Source organism: Melopsittacus undulatus, chromosome 1, assembly GCF_012275295.1.
Source record: "Melopsittacus undulatus isolate bMelUnd1 chromosome 1, bMelUnd1.mat.Z, whole genome shotgun sequence".
Classification (NCBI taxonomy): domain Eukaryota; kingdom Metazoa; phylum Chordata; class Aves; order Psittaciformes; family Psittaculidae; genus Melopsittacus; species Melopsittacus undulatus.
The window spans coordinates 20,694-38,839 of record NC_047527.1 but is presented as its reverse complement, the minus strand read 5'-3'; the positions used below and the strand labels follow the sequence as shown (position 1 = coordinate 38,839).

The 18,146-nt window shown below is 46.3% G+C and overlaps 2 protein-coding genes across 4 annotated transcripts; both read right to left on the bottom strand.

The window, feature by feature from the left end:
• Positions 1-1,767: 1,767 nt before the first annotated feature.
• CCDC166 (coiled-coil domain containing 166) lies at positions 1,768-11,542 on the bottom strand. Its single transcript, XM_034062424.1, has 2 exons — positions 11,166-11,542; positions 1,768-2,708 (listed from the first exon to the last, which is right to left on the bottom strand). The coding sequence occupies exon 2, from the start codon at positions 2,674-2,676 to the stop codon at positions 1,768-1,770; it is 909 nt and encodes a 302-aa protein (XP_033918315.1). The 5' UTR covers positions 2,677-2,708; positions 11,166-11,542.
• Positions 11,543-12,450: 908 nt separating this feature from the next.
• Positions 12,451-17,586, bottom strand: LOC115945462 (translation initiation factor IF-2-like). Of its 3 annotated transcripts, none has more exons than XR_004549870.1 (4): positions 16,619-17,586; positions 15,459-15,606; positions 13,357-13,471; positions 12,451-12,499 (listed from the first exon to the last, which is right to left on the bottom strand). XR_004549870.1 is itself a non-coding variant. In XM_034064939.1 (3 exons), the coding sequence occupies exons 1-3, from the start codon at positions 17,192-17,194 to the stop codon at positions 13,443-13,445; spliced, it is 753 nt and encodes a 250-aa protein (XP_033920830.1). In that variant the 5' UTR covers positions 17,195-17,586; the 3' UTR covers positions 13,229-13,442. The 3 variants fall into 3 exon arrangements, 1 of the variants encoding a protein (XP_033920830.1); XR_004549871.1 differs by having other exon boundaries at positions 15,459-15,601; XM_034064939.1 differs by lacking the exon at positions 12,451-12,499 and having other exon boundaries at positions 13,229-13,471.
• Positions 17,587-18,146: the final 560 nt, after the last annotated feature.

The following is an 18,146-nucleotide window of genomic DNA, read 5'->3' as shown; positions in this document are numbered from 1 at the left end:
AAATACTGTCCTGGGCTGCATGAGGGAGGCGACCCTGCCCTTTTATTCATTACTGAGACACCATGCCTAGAGTATCTTGCATGGTTCTGGGTTCCACAGTATGACAGACATGGACATATGAGATTGTGTCCAGCAGAAGGACACAAAGATGATTAAGGTTTGGAGCATCTGTGATATGAGAGGAGGCTGAGAGCTAGGATTGTTTAGCCTGAGGAAGGTTCAGGGGATCTTAAAAATGTGTTTAAATATCAGGCAGAGGAGGGGGAAAGACAGAGCCAGACTGTTCTGAAACTGAAAGTTGTGATGGAATTTCAATACCATCTAAATATAAGAAAAACTTTTTCTTTTCTTTTCTTTTCTTTTCTTTTCTTTTCTTTTCTTTTCTTTTCTTTTCTTTTCTTTTCTTTTCTTTTCGTTCCTTTTCTTTTCTTTTCTTTTCGTTCCTTTCCTTTTCTTTTCTTTTCGTTCCTTTCCTTTCCTTTCCTTTCCTTTCCTTTCCTTTCCTTTCCTTTCCTTTCCTTTCCTTTCCTTTCCTTTCCTTTCCTTTCCTTTCCTTTCCTTTCCTTTCCTTTCCTTTCCTTTCCTTTCCTTTCCTTTCCTTTCCTTTCCTTTCCTTTCCTTTCCTTTCCTTTCCTTTCCTTTCCTTTCCTTTCCTTTCCTTTCCTTTCCTTTCCTTTCCTTTCCTTTCCTTTCCTTTCCTTTCCTTTCCTTTCCTTTCCTTTCCTTCTTTTTTCTTTTTTTCTTTTTCTTTTTCTTTTTCTTTTTCTTTTTCTTTTTCTTTTTCTTTTTCTTTTTCTTTTTCTTTTTCTTTTTCTTTTTCTTTTTCTTTTTCTTTTTCTTTTTCTTTTTCTTTTTCTTTTTCTTTTTCTTTTTCTTACCTGTGTGGCAGAACATTGGAACAGGATGCACACAGAGGATGTGGAGACCTTGGAGATACTAAAAAGCACTGAAAATGGACCTGCTCTGGTTGATCCTACTTTGAGGTCTCTTCCAATTGAAACAAAGGTCTGCTTCTGTATAAAATAGCCCAATGTGAGTGTTAAAACTTGGACTAAGAGTGACCTCTGGTGTCATTTTGAGTGAGGTAATTGAAACCCAGAAATGTTCAACTTGGAAAGAGAACGTGGCTGAAGTCTGTTAGAAACAACTGTTTACCTCTTGCTTCTCAAGTGAAACACTAAAGCAAGAAAAGAATGAGGTAAAAATTGATATGCATATATTAAATTAAGGTATTTTATTGATAGCTATGACCAAGGGTCAAATAATTCAACTGCTTATATTGTGTAAATGATTTGGTTCCTTTATTTGATTTTATTTATTTTCTCTTCTTTGGAGACTAGCAGAAGGTAAAATAAGTCTTTGCCATGTAGAAGATTTGGGAAAATGAATATTGCTGAAAGTAAGAGCTGGCCTATACTGGGTACTACGGTATTTTTAGATGAAGTTTGCCTCACTGCCTAAGAATATAACTTGCCCATTAAAAATTATTAGTTAATGAAACATAAAAGTCTGATTTCAAAGAGAAAATGTCATTGTTTATTCTGGGACATGAAGGGATTGCAGTTTCAAATGCCTTAATATAGATGTCATGAAAGTTAGAGCTGATGTTACTTTTAAGATCTGTTGTCTGGATCATGTGATGAGCATGAGCTGTGTCAATCCTTTCATCCTCCCACAGAATATTTTCTTCCCTATACTCTGTTACTTAGCTAATGGTGGCAGCAGCTGGCAGTCCATCAATATCTTCTGACACTGGCATGAGTGAGGTTAATGGGCACATCTGAAAAGGCTGTGAGACCTGGAGGTTTCACCAGTTACATTGTGTCGTGCATGTGCCATGTCCTGAATGTACTGGTTCTCCCGAAGAAGCTGCTCCTGCTGCTCTCTCAATTGAACTTTAGTTTCTTTAAGGATTTTTGAGTATTGGATGAGTCTGAGCAATTCCTGCCGCAGATGCCAATTCTCTGCTTTTACTTGCTTGATATGCTGAATTAGAGATTGTATTGCTGCTTCTTCTGCTCTCTTGGTGAGAACCTGGATTTTCTGCTGAAAGTCCATCCTACAGTCATCCTTGGCCTGCAGAAATCTGGTCTTGATTTTGTGCATTTCATCTGAATGCTGTATCTTTGTGAACAACAGTTCCTTCTGCAGCTGCTTAATCTTTTTTATCTGTTCCTTTCGATAAGATGGGTCATTGAAAGGCTTCAGGTCTTCAACCTCCATGCTCAGAAGAGAGTACTTTGACTCCATGTTCATCAGATTGCTCCTTACATCCTTTTCTTTTTCTGTGTACTGTGAGATGAGCTTCTTTTTCTGCATCTCAACTTCAGACAGATCAGCATGATTCTGGTCATTTAATGTTATTATCAGATCCTGGCACTTCTGGCTGTGTTTTTTTATGTAAGAGAGGTAAGCGTTGCCCTCTTCCTGATTCTGTTGGGCTTCCTTTTCTAGGAATTTATTTTCCTGTAGGAAATACTCTATCCTTCCCATATATGTGTTCATATGTTCAGTAACAACCTTATATTCCTTCTGCAAGTATGATTTTCTCTCTTGGGCAAGTATTTCCATGTCACTTACTACTTTGGATGTATCTCCATTCTTGGTTGTTATTTCTTGCTTATTTTTTCCAGCACGTGTGGTGTCTTGTTTCTTCTGCTTTGTCTTGGATGCCATAGTCCACACTGGGAGTATCAAACACTAGCAAACTGTAACAGAATGAAAAATGACAAATTCTAACCAAGTATTTATGCCACATGTATGAATGTTGCTTTTTGCTTCACCATGTCCTCTTATGTTCTTATGTTTTCAGTGATTATTCTGGCAGCTAGAATGTTTGGCCTAAATGTTTCATGTCTGGCCTATGTTGTAAGTTGAAACATGCACAAATGCATATTTTAATTTTTATATTCCTACTTAACTACGAAGTAGTTCTGCTAAACTGAAAATACACATCTTTTTAAGATTTCTCTTTCATTGTATAATGTTGTATTATTTCTATAGTTTGGAGTACAAAGTCAAATTCCACTGGCCAGTTATTGTACTGTCTTTCTGTAGGCAGTAGACCTTGTCCTTAAAACTTCAGCAGCAAGTTAAGAACTAAAGTGCTAACAGAGGCATGCCCAAAACCTCCATATTCATAAAGCAAATTATAAAACATAAGTGCTAAGTCATCAGGCTGGACTGGAAGTTATCTGTAGAAAATATTATGGACAGTAGTACAGATTAAGCCCTATTCCTCCATCAAAGCTATGGCCTGCAGTTGTATTTGAAGAGACAGCTGAATCCTTTTCTTGGATTTAGAAAGTTCAGTCAGTATTTTCTTATGAAATGAGAGCAGAAGAGAAAGTGTTGCAACCAGTTTTAATCTCGGGATTCAGCAATCAAGAAAGATACTCACTCACTTTGGAGACTGACCATGTTTTTATCCTTCCACTGCCTGAGGTGACATAAACTGATAACTTCTTGGACATCATCTTAAACTATAATGTCATTTGAGATACGACACAGATAACTAAATATTTATGAATATATAGAGAGTGAAATAATGACCATAAAGGCAATAATGGCTAAAGAAACATCCTCCCAGATCCAGTCATGGGAAATGTGCCATGGATTTTGATGGAATGTTGAATGTACCATACGGATGTGTGTATTGTCTAGGACTGGATTCTTCTCTCAGAGATGGTGGGTGGGAGATAAGTACACAACATTCAGGGCTGAACATCAATTCAACATCTCCTTTACTGTTTTCTATTTTGGTTTCAATATAGGTAAGTAGCCTAAAATTTGCTTTGGTGTTTTAGTCAAATTAAGGTAAAATGGCTTACTCTATCATGAGGAAGATGTTATGGCTCTGTCAGAGTACATTGGTAACCATGCCTTGGTTTTCTGTGTTTTTAAGAGCTGTTCTGTCTCTGGTTTGTCTCTTGCTGAGAAGATATCAGTCCTTTAATAAAGACAGTTTGATTAAGGTGGCATGAGAGGCTTCTCTTTCTACCTATGTAATTTTCTATTTATACTGATCAAGTTATTCCAAAGCACAATATTATCATAGCTAATCTATTTGTATTTCTGCAGTAGACTATGTATTTTTGGCCTGTGTTAGGTATGTGACAAAGCACTGCATAGTAGGTCAAACACAATGTTTTATTTTTATAATAAAACTTTATCATTTTATTTTTAAACTCTCAAGATTTCAAGGACATTTTGGTTGGGTGGAATGAGTCCATACTGAGAGGAGTAGTTGCAGTGGAAAAACTATGCCACATTCTTTTGTCCTTGACTGGAAATGCCTTTCTAGCAAGCATCTGGCTTCAGCTCATCTGCATTGGGTACACACAGACACCACTTTACACTGCACATAGGAATTCTGTTCTGATACTTCCCACTGTGTTACTCACCACCGATAAGGACACATTCACAGAACCATCAAACAGCTGAGGCTGGAAGGGACCTTAGGAGATTGCCTAGTTCAGCCCCTTGCTCAGAGCAGGGTTAACCACAGCAGGTTGCTTAATTATGTGTCCAGTCAGGTTTGGGGTATTTCTAAGGACATAGACTCTAAAAGCCCATCAGGCAGCCTGTTCCTTCTGTTTGACCACCCTCACAGTAAAAAAGTTTTACATCCTCTTCATCCTGTTGGCTCCAGTAGAACTGTGTACCTCCATTTTGTTTAAATGAAATGTTCCTTAACCTGATCCTCCTCCGTTATGGACAAGGCTTCCTTGCTCCAGGCTTTCTCTCTGGCCTCAGGAACCTCAGATTCTTCAAGGTCAGTTTTACCAGTAAAGACCAATGCAAACTGCACTGAGTAGCTCAGCCTTTTTGGCATCCTCTGTCACTCGTCCTCTGCCTCTTTTAGCTAAAAGGCCATGTTTCCCTGATGGTCTTTCTACTGCTCATATACCTGTAGAAGCCTTTCTTGTTGCCATTCACACTCTTTCCTGTATTCAACTCCAGGTGGCTTTGGCTTCCTGCGCATTTGGACAGTGTCTTTGTATTCATCCTGGGTTGCATGATCCTGACACTTGGATGATTCGTTTTTACATGTGAGTTTTGTAAGGAGCATCTTGGTCTTCGGTGTAGGCATTCTTCCATCCTTGCTTGACTTCCTGCTATTCAGGATGGACTGTTCTTGAGATTGGAGGAGCTCTCCTGTACTTCTCTTCAAGGACCATCTCCACTGGGATTCTTCCAGACACTGAATAGCTCAGACTCTACTCTCCTATAGTCCAGGGTTGTGATCTTGCTATCTGCATTGTTCCCTTTTTTCAGGATCCTGAACTGCATCATCTTGTGGTTACTGCAAGGCTATGCCCAGCTTTCACATCTCAAACTAGTACTGCCTTGTTTGTAACTATCAGGTCCAGGAGACGAATAGAACCAAGATGCTAGTAAAATTTACCAGAGTAATATGCATGTTTAGAGCACAGGCTTGTTTTCCAAAAGGGTCAAACATTACTGGATAATGAATGATGAAGCACAGCAGCAAGATAGGAGCTGTACATGTCTGATATTAATACTTTTTCCTTTAGGTTCAGAATAGTGGTTTTGTTGGTCTTGACTGTGTGGCACAGGTTCACTGGTAAGTACAGCTAAACACTTCCTGAATTAAAGGAATAAGTTTGAAGACATTTTGCAACATTTGTGAGATACTAAGTGAAGGTGATGGAATAATGATTGTGCCCTATATAGCACTTTTAAAAATTGATCTTCTGCATATATCAAGTTATTAAAAGATAATATAGCCTAGAAAAGGGATGTATTGTATTTAGACATTTCTGTGATGTGATGTTAGACAATTTCTGTGATGTGAATGAGGCAGGGTATTGTTGAAATAACATTTAGTGATAATGTAACGATTTGAATATATATTCAGACAGTGTGAGCACTGTGCCTGCAATGCTGTATTAAGAATTTGCCTTTTTTTTTCAAGTATTCATTTCAGGAGGTTCTTTTTATTTTTTTTTTTTAACATGCAGCATTATGTTTTAAAGCTGTTGAGATACGTGCAATCTAAGAAGCACAGTTAAGTCCACAATAGACAGTAAAGGAAGGAAAGTGCATCACTATTAAAGAAACTGATCATGAGCTGGGTTCAGTGTGTGCTTGCAGCCCAGAAACCAACTGTGTCCTAGGCTGCATCAAAAGCAGCATGAAGGAGGTGATCCTGCCCCTCTATTATGCTCTTGTGAGACACCATTTGGAGCACTATGTGAAGTTCTGGTGTCAACATAAGAAGGACACGGAGCTGTTGGAGCAAGTCCAGATGAGGCCACGAGGATGACTGGGGCTGAAGCACCTCCCCTGTGACAAAAGGCTGAGAAAGTTGGAGCTGTTCAGTTGGAGAAGAGAAGCTGCATGGAAACCTCAGAGCAGCTTCCAGTATCTGAAGGGGGCCACAAGGATGCTGGAGAGGGACTCTTCATCAGGTACTGTAGTGGTAGGACAAGGGGGGGATGGGTTCAAATTTAAACAGGGGAAGTTCAGGTTAGACATAAGAAAGATGTTCTCTGAGAGTGGTGAGGCCCTGGCACAGGTTGCCCGGAGAAGTGGTGAATGCTTCATCCTTGGCAGTGTTCAGGGCTAGGTTGGACAGAGTCTTGGGTGACATGGTCTACTGTGAGATGTCCCTGCCCATGGCAAGGGGTTGGAACTGGATGATCTTAAGGTCCTTTCCAACCCTAATTATTCTATGATTCTGTATGATTCTATTAATGATTATTGCATATACAAATAGGAAAGTAGAGGGGTAACTAGTACCTTGTGTGCTGAATTTCTAAACTAATTCAAAAGAGGAACAGTGCAATCAAGGATTTAGAACTGGAGAGAAGTCTGGTAACTAACAGTTTTAATGAGCATAAAAGTTACTGTATCGTAATACAAATGGTGACCGTTTTTAAAGAAAATATGAAAAATTCAAGGAGGTAAGTGAACAAAATAGAATAAATATACTAAAATCGCCTGCCACAGTAATAGTAGAACAGGTTCCAAGCTGAGAATATGGCAGCTGCATCAGAAGTAGAGCAGTTATGGGGAGACATAAGACTCTGTACAGAAATCATTGCAGTTGTTTTGGGAAACATACGTGACACAGAAGGGTGTCACAACATGCAATATTAGAACTGAGTTAATATTAATTGTGTGGTTTTAGGGAAAAGGCAGTTGTAGAGCTGTATGAATGCTAGAGAAATTCCTACATCTGCATGGGAAAGCCAGGCCTTGTGGCAGTTGGTATACAGAATGGGGTGAGTGTTTTAAAGAAAGCACTGACCTTTCCTGCTCCTGTGGTCTTCATGGATTTTCCAGAGAGCTTCTTGTGGCTTGCTGTTCCTGGTCTATTGGACAGCATTTTCTGATTGCCAGCCTGTGCCCTCTAAGGAATGCTGCTGTTTGTAAGCTGTGCGTGTCCATGGTGATGAAACATGCCAAGTCACAAAAGAAGTTCTGCAGTGAGATTCTCGGAGCAGTTTCACTTCCCAGCTCGGTTGTGGGGCCTGACTATGACATTTGTTACTTATCGGCATCAGGGTCCTGGTTTCAGCTGGGATAGACAATCAGTAAAGCAGAAACACAAATGCAGTTTGGCTTTTAAGATTAAGATTTACAGTGGCCAACATATTAATGAGGAAACAGCCTCAGCTCGCTGATAAAGGAAAAGGTATGACTTAAGATGCATTCCTCTTTGAGAATTAGGTGCCAGTATCTGCTGGAGCGTTTCTGGTTCATATATTTGGATTTTCTTTCCAAAAGTTTGGCAAACAGCCTCAGGTCCCACAAAGTGAAGAAGGGGTGTGTGTATATGGGGATGTTTGTGACATCTGAAAGGCAGATGCTAGAAAGGAGTTTTGCAGATGCAGTCCTTATTTATGGAAGAGTTTCTGCTTTTGGAAAGGAAATAAATAGTTTAGGAAGCAACTCCTGCATTTTGTAGGCAAAATGAGCTAATCCTAGTACATGAGAATTTTTGTTTCTCTCTGTGTGTAACAGTATAAGCTTGGCATATCTGTGGCATAGGGCAATGAATTTCACTGATTTACTTGTTCATCTAACATGGCTGTTTGTGACTAAAGTACAAGTTGCTGGAAATGCATCTAAAGTTGAACACAGTAATAATGCAGATTACTTCCTTTGCGTGTTTATTGCAGTGGTTGATTGGTTTGCATAAAGTGTCTGAAAGTGAAATTTTTCTTTTCTAATTTCAATTTTATAGCTTCAGATATTACTGATTTGTAGGTGGTTTCCTGACAGATCAGAGCACCCTTCTATACGGTTTATGCACAACAGTATGGTAGCAGAGGGCAGGGGCTGCAGGGTTGGCTTCTCTGGGAAGACACAGGATACTGGCCCCATGTTGTATGGAACCAAATGGCTCCGAGGATCCACCACTGGCCAAAGCAGAATCCAGAAGCAATGGTGGTACTGCCTCTGTGATGGCATATTTAAAAAGAAGTAAGGATGTTGCACAACAGCAAAAGAAAGAGGAGTGAGAATGTGTGAGAGAAACAGCTCTTCAAATGGCAACATCAGGGAGGAAGCAGGCAGGATGTGCTCCAGGCAGGCTATCTCCCTGCAGCCCATGGAACAGTGCCACAAATTTGGATATCCTGACTTACTTACACACCTAAAACCCCATCTATGGAAACCTCACTGGACAGCACGCTCTGCTGACCCACAGACCAGCTCCCTAAGTGCAAAGTTCAATTGAAGCAGAATGTTCAGCCACGGCAACTGCTAAGAATACTCCATGTCCAGTGTTCATCGTTAACTAGAAGATAGCTCTAACTGTGGATTGCTGCATGCCTTGCTACCACCCCAACCAGAGCTGCTTCAGTTTCACGGGACTGTAATGTGTGAGGGATAATTTGAGGCTCACTTAATGCAAAGGGGTTGATTTGGGGTTGCATGGACCTGGGAGATCAGGCAGTTCCACCACTTACTCATGTGCATGGTGTTATTTCCACATCCAGCCTATGGTGCTGCAATTAATTCCAACTAATTCATCCATCTCTACCTGTTTACTGACATTATACCAGCCCAGATGCTACATTATTCCCCCCATCCAAATTCTGACGTCCACAAATGAAACCAAAAATGCCGAAATGAAATGAAATGCCAGAAAAACAGCTGCTCAACCAGAATTTTTTTTTTCACTTTGTTGTGGTTTAAACCCAACCACACAGCTCGTTCACTCACTCCCCCCCTTTTCTTCCCCAACTCCCAGAGAGCTGGGGAGGAGAATCCAAAGAATGTAGCTCCCATGGGTTGAGATAAGAACAGTTTAATAACTCAGGTATAACAGAAATCACTACTGCTACCACCAATAGTAATAATAATGATAAAGGAAATAACAAGTGAAGAGAATACAACACCTCACCACCCGCTGACCAGTAACTCTCCTCACCCTGCCCGACCGAGCACTGACAGATACCTCCTCCATCCCCCCAGAGCCCCAGCCCTTCTGGGTAACTCCCGGTTACATCCTGGGCATGACATGCTATGGTATGGAATACCTCTTTGGCTAGCCTGGGTCAGGTGTCCTCTCTCCTTCCTCCCGGCTTCCCCTCCTCCCTGGCAGAGCATGAGGCTCAGGAAGTCCTTGGACAAACCAAACATTTGAGCAGTAACTACAACCATAGGTGCTGTCAGCACTGTTCCCAGGCCGAAAGTCAAAACAGCACTGCACCAGCTACCAAGAAGGAGAAAAAATGACTGCTACTGCTGAACCCAGAACACTCTTTATCTTTTTATTATGTTTTGCTCCATATGCTCACAATTCTATAGCTTTCCAGTTTGCTGGTTAATAGGCAGAGGGAAAGGGGAAGGAATCATTCTGAAGTGTTTGCTTCCGTACAGTTTACCCCCCTTTCTTTAGCACTGCACAGATGTGTAACGTGTCAGGGTCTAACAAAAGCAGCTGTTTTGCTGGGGGGTAGCTGCTGGGAAGGAAATTTTCCTCTGAGTTCTAATCCCAAATTTCTTCAGGCTTCCCACAGCTCTTCCTGTGCTCGAGCACAACAGAGAGCATGTCCTCCGGACTATCCCAGCACACTGGTCTGCCTTGAGTGGTCACCCTAACCCTTGTGCATCTACAGAAATGGCACGATAATGGAAATTGTCATTAACAGGGGGAAATAACTTGCAGTAACTTCAAAAGTAAATGTCCCGTAACGTTGAAGAAGCCCACAATTGAAGCCAAAATGCGGTGTTAGACCTAGAAGAGGATGTAACTCTGCTAAAACACTATGGGCAAACCACACGTAGACTCCCCTGAAGGCACAAATCCCCAAGTGCCACAGATTTTAACCTCATGCTCCTCAACCTACTGCACTTCCCTTGATTAATCTCAGTAAAGAACCATTTGGCCAACTGCGAAACCCAGTGCCCCTCAAAACAACAGGGTTTTTGTGGCAAATGCTCCACCTCAAAATTTGTAGCTATCACAGCAGGCAGCGCTGGGTTAGATTTGGCAGCAAGTGCTGATATTGTATTAGATCATGACACTGTTAAAGCTATAGCTACCAGTGTCTGAGGACCTCTATCAAATGGATTTATGGGTCTTTTCTTAGGATGCTCAAGTACAACTCTCCAAGGAGTAAAAGTTCATCCAGGTGTAATACATTCAGATTATACCGGTGAAATGTTTTTATATTAATATCATATATTACATGTATAATAATATATTAGCTGCTAATTATTATTTTGATACTGCTAATAATTTGCTTTATCCAGAGAACAGCCCCATCTCTGGGTACCAGAGAACGGGCACGGGAGAGGCCGTGTGCAGAGCTCCCTCTGAATTTTAGGTGGCCAAGCGAGGGCAGGAGCTCTGTGTGTGCAGGTGATGCCTGCGGCGTTTGCAAAACCAAAAGCACCGCTCCGAGGAGCGTTCCTCCGTGGATGGAAACCGGGCGAGGAGCAGCAGCTCCCGAGCCCGTTTCCCCTGCGGCACCGAAAAAGGGAGCGTGTGCTGCCACCGTGTGTCCGAACGGCGGTACTGCAGGTGGTGGAGGTGGGGGGGGGCGGAGCGGCTCCGGAAGCCGCTCGCTGCTGCCGTCATGTGTCGGTGCAGACGGAAGGGGGGGGCCGCTCTGTCGAAAATTCAGCATTGAAATGGGGGGCGACGGGGGAGAAAGCGGCTGGGGGCCGCTGTCCGGTACTACCGTGTGTCCTTCGGGCGGCGATCGGGAAAGCGGAGGTACGGCGCCGAGAGACGACTGGTGCTGCCATCATGTGGCCAATGTTCGGTACTGCAGACGGTGAAGAAAGGCGGCTGCGCGGGTGGCGCCTCGGCCAATCAGAGGAGTGGGGGGGCGGTGTCGAAGCGGGGCAGGAAGAAGAGTGATTGACAGGGCCTCAGATGTGCCGAGACGTGCCGAGCCGGGCCGTTCCGAGCCGATCCGAATAATGGGGGGGGTCAGGGGACTCAGCGGTGGCTAACAGGGGGGCAATGGGAGCTGTCGGCTCCCATCGAAGCCACCCCGGTACCTTCGGGTGGCTGCTCCGACCGTTCGGGCGGCTTCGGCTCCTCTCGGCTCCCTTCGTGCGGCTCCGCCCCTTCGGGAGGGTTCGGCCTCACCTCAGCCAATCAGAGGAGTCGGGGGGCGGTGTAGTGCGCGCCCGGAAATGGGGCGGGACCAGGCGGACTTGAGCGGCGCCTCAGCCAATCAGAGGAGCGGGGGGGGCTCGTGTAGAAGCCGACCGGAAGCGGGGTGGGACTAAGAGTGATTGACAGGCGCCTCAGCCAAACGGGGGGGGAGGGCGCCGCCGAACCGGGGCGGGACCGTACCGTACCGAGCCAAGCCGAATCATGTGGGGTAACGGGACTCGGCGGAGGCAAACGGGGGGGGCAATGGCAGCTGTCGGCTCCCCTGGGACTCCATGGAAGCCACTCCGGTCCCCCCGGGCGGCTCCGTACCCTTCGGGCGGCTTCGGCTCCGCTCGGTTCACTTCGGGCGGCTCCGCCCTCTTGGCGTGCAGTTCGTAGTTTTGGCCACAGGAGGGCAGCAGCTCCCGTTGCTCTGAGCCATCCCTTTGCTTCCCCTCCCGCATCTCCAGCACCTGCAGTACCAAGCTCTGGACACAGGATGCAGCGAGCAGTGCCCCGAGCTACGCCGTGCCCCCCCCACCTCCAGCACCTGCAGTACCGGCGCTTGGACACGAGGTGGCAGCACATGCTGCAGAAGCAACGGCCTGAGAGCAACGGCCGCTCCCCTCCCCGTTGACAGCCTCCGGGGACCCCAGCTACTGAGTGGGGACAGTTTGCAATATTGGGGCTGGGGCAAAGTTGCTCAGGGAACTTTTATTCGAGATTCTTTCAGGCTTTTATCGCTTTGTGTTTGCTTTGTGTTTGCTTTGTAGGCATTTATAATGACATTCTTCTCTTTTGCTTTTTATTTTCTTTATGCATTTTATTTATTTCCTTTTTCATTCATGTTTTTTTCAGCTGTCCTTGCTTTTTAGTCTCTTTCAGTAACTTTTTTTAGGCGTCCCATACCTAAAATGAGATAAGAAATGGGCAAACATGGGTTAGAAAATGAAAAAAATGGTTCAAAACACCTTACAAATGGTCCAAAATGGAACACAAGTGGCCCAAAATGGATTAAAACAAGCAAGAAATGGGTAAAAATGGGTTAGAAGTGGGCAAAAATGGCTTACAATGCGGGAGAAGTGGATAAATATGGGACAGAAACAGCCACAGACTGGTCAGAAATAGCCCCCCAAAAAAGCTTTAAGGGGTTAGAAATGGGAAAGAGGGGTTAGAAATTGCCAAAAATGGCTTAAGACTTGTAAGAAATGGGCAAAACTGGGATAGAAATGGCCATGAATTGTTTAGAAATAGACTAAAATGGCTTAAAATAGGGTAGAAATGGGGAAAAATGGGTTGGAAACAGGAGAAAAATGGCTTAAACCAGGTTAAGAAATGGGCAAAAATGTGTTTGAAGTGGCAAAAAAATTGGTTAGAAGAAAAAATAGTTTAGAAATGGACAAAATGGCTTAAACCATGTTAGAATTTGACATATAAGGTTGCAAATGGCTAAGAATGGGTTTAAATCTAGTTAGAAGTGGCCAAAATTGTGTTAGAAATGGTCAAAAATGGCTTAAAGCTGCTGACAAATGGGAAAAAAATGGATTAGAAAAATAAAAAAGTGGCTTAAACAGAGTGAGAAAAGGGCAAAAAAAAGATGGAAATTTTAAAAAATGGCTTTAAAAGGGTTAGAAGTGACCAAACACGGGTTAGAAATGGCAGAAAGAATTTAGAAATAGCAAATAAAACAGTTTAGAAGTGGGCATAAATGAGTTAGAAACAGCCATGTTACGGCATCTTCTTGGAATCAGGGGCTAAGTACACACCTCTGTCCCTGCGAGTGCTGCCCGGGGCTGCCAGGAAAGCCGATCTGTGGAATAGGCTGTATGTGTTCTGGTCTGTGAGCCCCCCATCAGCTATGGTACAGGTGAAGTCTTGTCACTGGAAAATGTTGAGCAGATAATACCTTTAGTGAGCTAGAAAGCGGCACTAACGCTGCCTGCCTCGCAGGCTAGGAAAGGCAGATACACTTGGGGTTATGCACACGAAAGTTCTACGTCCTGCCGTGGTTCCAGTGTCATTGCTCTTAGAGGTAAATGGAAAAGCAGCCTCAGGCCTCCTGCTGGGCTCAGGGATCCATCAGCTGCACCAGAGCAGCTTTGCCTGCAGGATGTGATACTTGCTATACTGGTAGGTGACCAGTTCAAATAGGTTGAAATCAAAGTGCACTTGCCCAGAGCTGGGTGTTACTCGCATTGGTACTGGTACTTGTGGCAGCAAACATTTACCGTGACCCACCTGCTGAACAGAGCTCAGTATTGCAAATAATAAGCCAGTTTCCCCTCCCTGGCTGCATTAAAGCAGGCTCCTCCAGATGAATTTAACCTCATGTCAGCGAAGCACTTTAGCTCAAAGTGCCAAAGACGAGCTTCGGCATGGGCACAATGCCACCAGACACACCAAAGAGCGTGAGGAGGGGAAGCCCTTCCCTGAGAAAGAAGGGTAACTGTGGCCTTGGGCTTCTAAAGAGACCCTCAGCAGCTGTAGAGAAATGCCTGCATTCCCTGGGGTTCTAATCATATGAGCACAGAATGGTTTTGGTTGGAAGGAACCTTTAAAGGTCATCTGGTCCAACCTCCCTTACATGAGCAGGGACATCTTCAACTCCATCAGGGTGCTCAGAACCACATCCAGCCTGGCCTTGAATGTCCCCAGGGATGGGGCATCCACCACCTCTCTGGCCAACCTCTGCCAGTGCTTTACCACCCTCATTACAGAAAAATACTGGGGCTGACCTGTTCCTGGTTCTCCCTCCCTCCCTCCAGGCCTTGCCTTCTCCTCAGCAGTGCAGCTCCTAATTCAACAAAGACAACACCAAGAGCTGCAAACTCTGCTGGCAGTACCCAAATGTCAAGAGGAAACCGGGGACCTGCATTGTCACAACATCCAACAGGATGATTAGAAAAACACTGGTAATTCCCCATAGCCATAGAGCTGCTGCAAAACAGCCTGCAAGCAAAGCAACTGCTGTTTAGGCAAAAAGCAGCGCAATGGTCTCCGAGCAGGAAAGCAAACCAAGCTGAGATTTCCTGGGACAATGTTTTCAATTACGTGAATGTAATTGACTGGAAGGGAAAAAAACTTCTCGAATTAAGCACGTAAACAAGGTGAACAAAATAATTTCTTCCTTGTTCAAGCAGAGGATGTGGTTTTGCTCTCATTTACTGGCCCCAGGTAGGAGAATCTACATCTGTCCAGCTGTTAAAGTGTCACTCTGCATTATGCCAATGTAAGAGGAAACAAAGTCCTGCATCCACATCTTCAGCCCCAGCTCAAGAGGGACGTGGAGCTGCTCAAGCGAGCCAGAGGAAACCATGGAGCTGCTGCGAGGGCTGGAGCAGCTCTGCTCTGGAGCCAGGCTGAGAGAGCTGGGCTGGGGCAGCCTGGACAAGAGAAGGCTTGTGAAGGGGAGACCTGAGAGCAGCTCCAGTGCCTAAAGGGGCTGCAGGAAACCTGGAGAGAGCCTTGGGACAAGGGCCTGTAGGGACAGGCCAAGGGGAATGGCTTGAACCTGCCCGAGGTGAGACTGAGCAGAAGCTCTTCCCCGTGAGGGTGCTGAGGCACTGGCACAGGGTGCCCAGAGAAGCTGTGGCTGCCCCATCCCTGGCAGTGTTCAAGTCCAGGTTGGACACAGGGGCTTGGAGCAACCTGCTCTAGTGTGAGGTGCCCCTACCTGCCCGTGGCAGGGGTTGGAGCTGGATGAGCTTTAAGGTCCCTTCCAACATGAACCATTCCATGATTCTGTAAAATGTAGAAATGGGGAGGATAACTACAGGCAAATTACAGACCAATCGGTGAAAGCAGAGAGTAAATGGATTTCCTCTCTTGGCAAGGCCAGAGGAGCATGTGCTACAATTACCAGACATACCTCCGCTCTCCTCTCCTGCTTCCCAGTCGCAGAAACCTCTCTTTCCTTTTTGGTCTTGCAGACGAAAGGAAGAGGCTAAAAAAATCTTCTGGAGCTCTTGAAAGGGTCTGTTCTGGCACACACAGTGTGCACATGGCTGCACGCTGCTCTGAAACAGAAGGGTTCTTATATTTACCTAAGAACAAGAACTGGGTTTTTCTCAAAGCTCAAGAAACCACTGATGTGGGTCCACAGCATCAATGCTGATGAGGCCGATAGGCGGGTGTGCAGCCTAAAAAGAACGCATGATCAGGGTGCAGGTCACGTGTAAAACTCTCTCAAAACAGACACTCATATAGGGCATCGTGCAAGCAGGGTATTGCTGCAGCAGCCGTCCCTTGAAGAAATGGCTGGTTTTACAAACCTGTCTATCCTTACATCATCTTTATGTTCCTCCTCCTTGTACATATGAACATAAATTGTTAACAAGTTAAGCATAGATGCATAGATGGCATAGATGGCCACTAAAAACAAGAAAAAAACCCATGTACTACCATGCCAAACCTAATACATCGGTGCTGCTCACACCAAACCATACACTGGGAGCTTCCTGCCAGCCTGTACTTCAGAGCTTGCAGCTTTTACCATGATATTATGATATTAACTTGAATTTTTGCACTGACTGCTAAGAAAGCAAAAAAGGAAGCATTTTTAGCAAGTGATAATAAAGCTATTTCATAGTATCATATCTATAAATAAAGATGCATTCATTACCATCGTACATCACAGTCCTCTATGATAGGCAGGAAAGTGCCAAGTCCCCAGCTCCCCATGCCTCCCTGGGCACGGGCCCTCACTGCAGGGGCACCTCTCCAGCTCACAGGGCAATTCTGCTTTCGGAGGCAGCCTCCCGGAAGGATGCAGCCATTTCATCCTGTTTCAGGGCAGCACCACTCCAGGTGCTATCATTGCAACCGGCCACAAACTTCCCCTTTCTTGGGGGAAGAGAGGGAAACCGATGCGTTTGACTCCTGGAAAAGCTTTGGGGTGTGATGAGAAACATCCTGCACACAGAACAAAACAATCGAGCACCTTGGGGAAGCCCTGGCAAACTGTTTCTGCGGCTCTCCATGGGTCGCAGCACCCCCAGTGTCTCTCCCCCCCCCCCCGTTTGTCCGTACCCCAAAGACCACGGTGGTGGCGCCGTGCAGGAGGTGGATGCCGAGTCCGTGCAGCAGCGGCGGCAGCAGCTGTTGCCGTGGAGACCGTGACCCGGAGCGGCGGCAGCAGCTGTTGCCGTGGAGACCGTGACCCGGAGCGGCGGCAGCAGCTGTTGCCGTGGAGACCGTGACCCGGAGCGGCCGCGGGGAACACGAGTGCCTCCGGCAGGAGGGATGGGAAGGGGGACACGGTCCCCGCTGCAGGCCGGGACAGCAGCGCCGCCCCCCCGCGACTGCCCCCCTCCGGCTGCCGGCCTGCCCCAGACCCCCTCGGTGCCCCGGTTCTACCCTGGGCCGAGCCGAGCCGTGCCGTGCCGATCCGGGCTGAGCCGTGCCCGGCGGGGGGGGCAATGGGAGGTGTCGGCTCCTCCCGGAACCACTCGGTTCCCTTCCTCCTCCTGCCCCCTCCCGCCCCTCCCCGCCCCGCCCGCCGCCATAGGGCGGCCATGGAGGAGGTGCAGAGAGAGGTGCGGGAGCAGGAGCCGTGAGGAGAGGGGAGGGAGGCGGCTGGGGGGGAGCGCGGCTCTGCGCCGCCATGGGGAGAGGGGAGACAGGGGCGGGCACGGGGGGGGGGTGCACTGATGCCACTTGATAGGCGCCATCTTGAGTACGGGCGCCGGGACAGGCCAAATTAGTGAGACGCCATTTTGACGTACGGCACTACGGGGCGGCCATCTTGGTGAGGTGCTAGCCTGAGTACGGCACCTCACCCCTCATGGCGTCCGCGTTGCCGTGGTAACGGCCGCACCGCGCCTGCGCTGCCGCCATTTTTTGTTCCAAGATGGCCCTGACGAGCGCGGCGCGGCCGGAAGCTCCGTTCCCGTCCCGTTCCCTCCTCTCGGGGCTCGCAGGGCCCCCACAGAACCCCATAATGGGAATGCAGAACTCCAGATACCCCTCATAAAGCCCCACAGAACCCCGTATCCCCCCCCTATTGCCCCACACGTCATCTAGGGACTCCAGAACCCCATATCCCCCCGTATTCCCCCATACACCCCATAAGGGGTCTCCACACCCCTACAAAACACCACGGAGAGACTCCAGACCCCCAAATCCCTCCATAGACCCCCATACAGGGACTCCAAATCCCCCCACAGACCCCCATACTGGGACTTCAGACCCCCAAATCCCCCCAGACCCCCATGTAGGGACTCCAGACCCCCAAATACACCCATAGACCCCCATGCAGGGACTCCAGACCCCCAAATCCCCCCACAGACCCCCATGTAGGGACTCCATATCCCCAAAACCCCAGTATTGTCCTCCCATATACCCCGCCCTATGATAGGGTAGGCTAACCCCATCTAATCCAGGCTCATCTAACCCAGGCTAACTGAGGATAGGCTAATCCAGGTTAACCAAGACTAACTCGAGGTAACTCAGACTAAACTAAGTTAAGGAGGCTAGGATAATCTCACCCGTCTAATCTCACCTGTCTCTTATCTGAGCTAAATGACCCGGGATGATCCAAACCGGGTCACCCAAGCTA

Excerpts from the sequence above, each read along its gene's own strand:
- LOC115945462 (XM_034064939.1), bottom strand. The coding sequence starts at position 17,194 with ATGGCGGCGCAGAGCCGCGCTCCCCCCCAGCCGCCTCCCTCCCCTCTC. Across the intron at positions 15,607-16,618 it reads CCACCACCGTGGTCTTTGGG|AGCAGCGTGCAGCCATGTGC; the intron begins GTACGGACAAAC and ends CTTCTGTTTCAG. Across the intron at positions 13,472-15,458 it reads AGCAGGAGAGGAGAGCGGAG|TGACAAGACTTCACCTGTAC; the intron begins GTATGTCTGGTA and ends AACATTTTCCAG.
- CCDC166 (XM_034062424.1), bottom strand. The coding sequence starts at position 2,676 with ATGGCATCCAAGACAAAGCAGAAGAAACAAGACACCACACGTGCTGGA.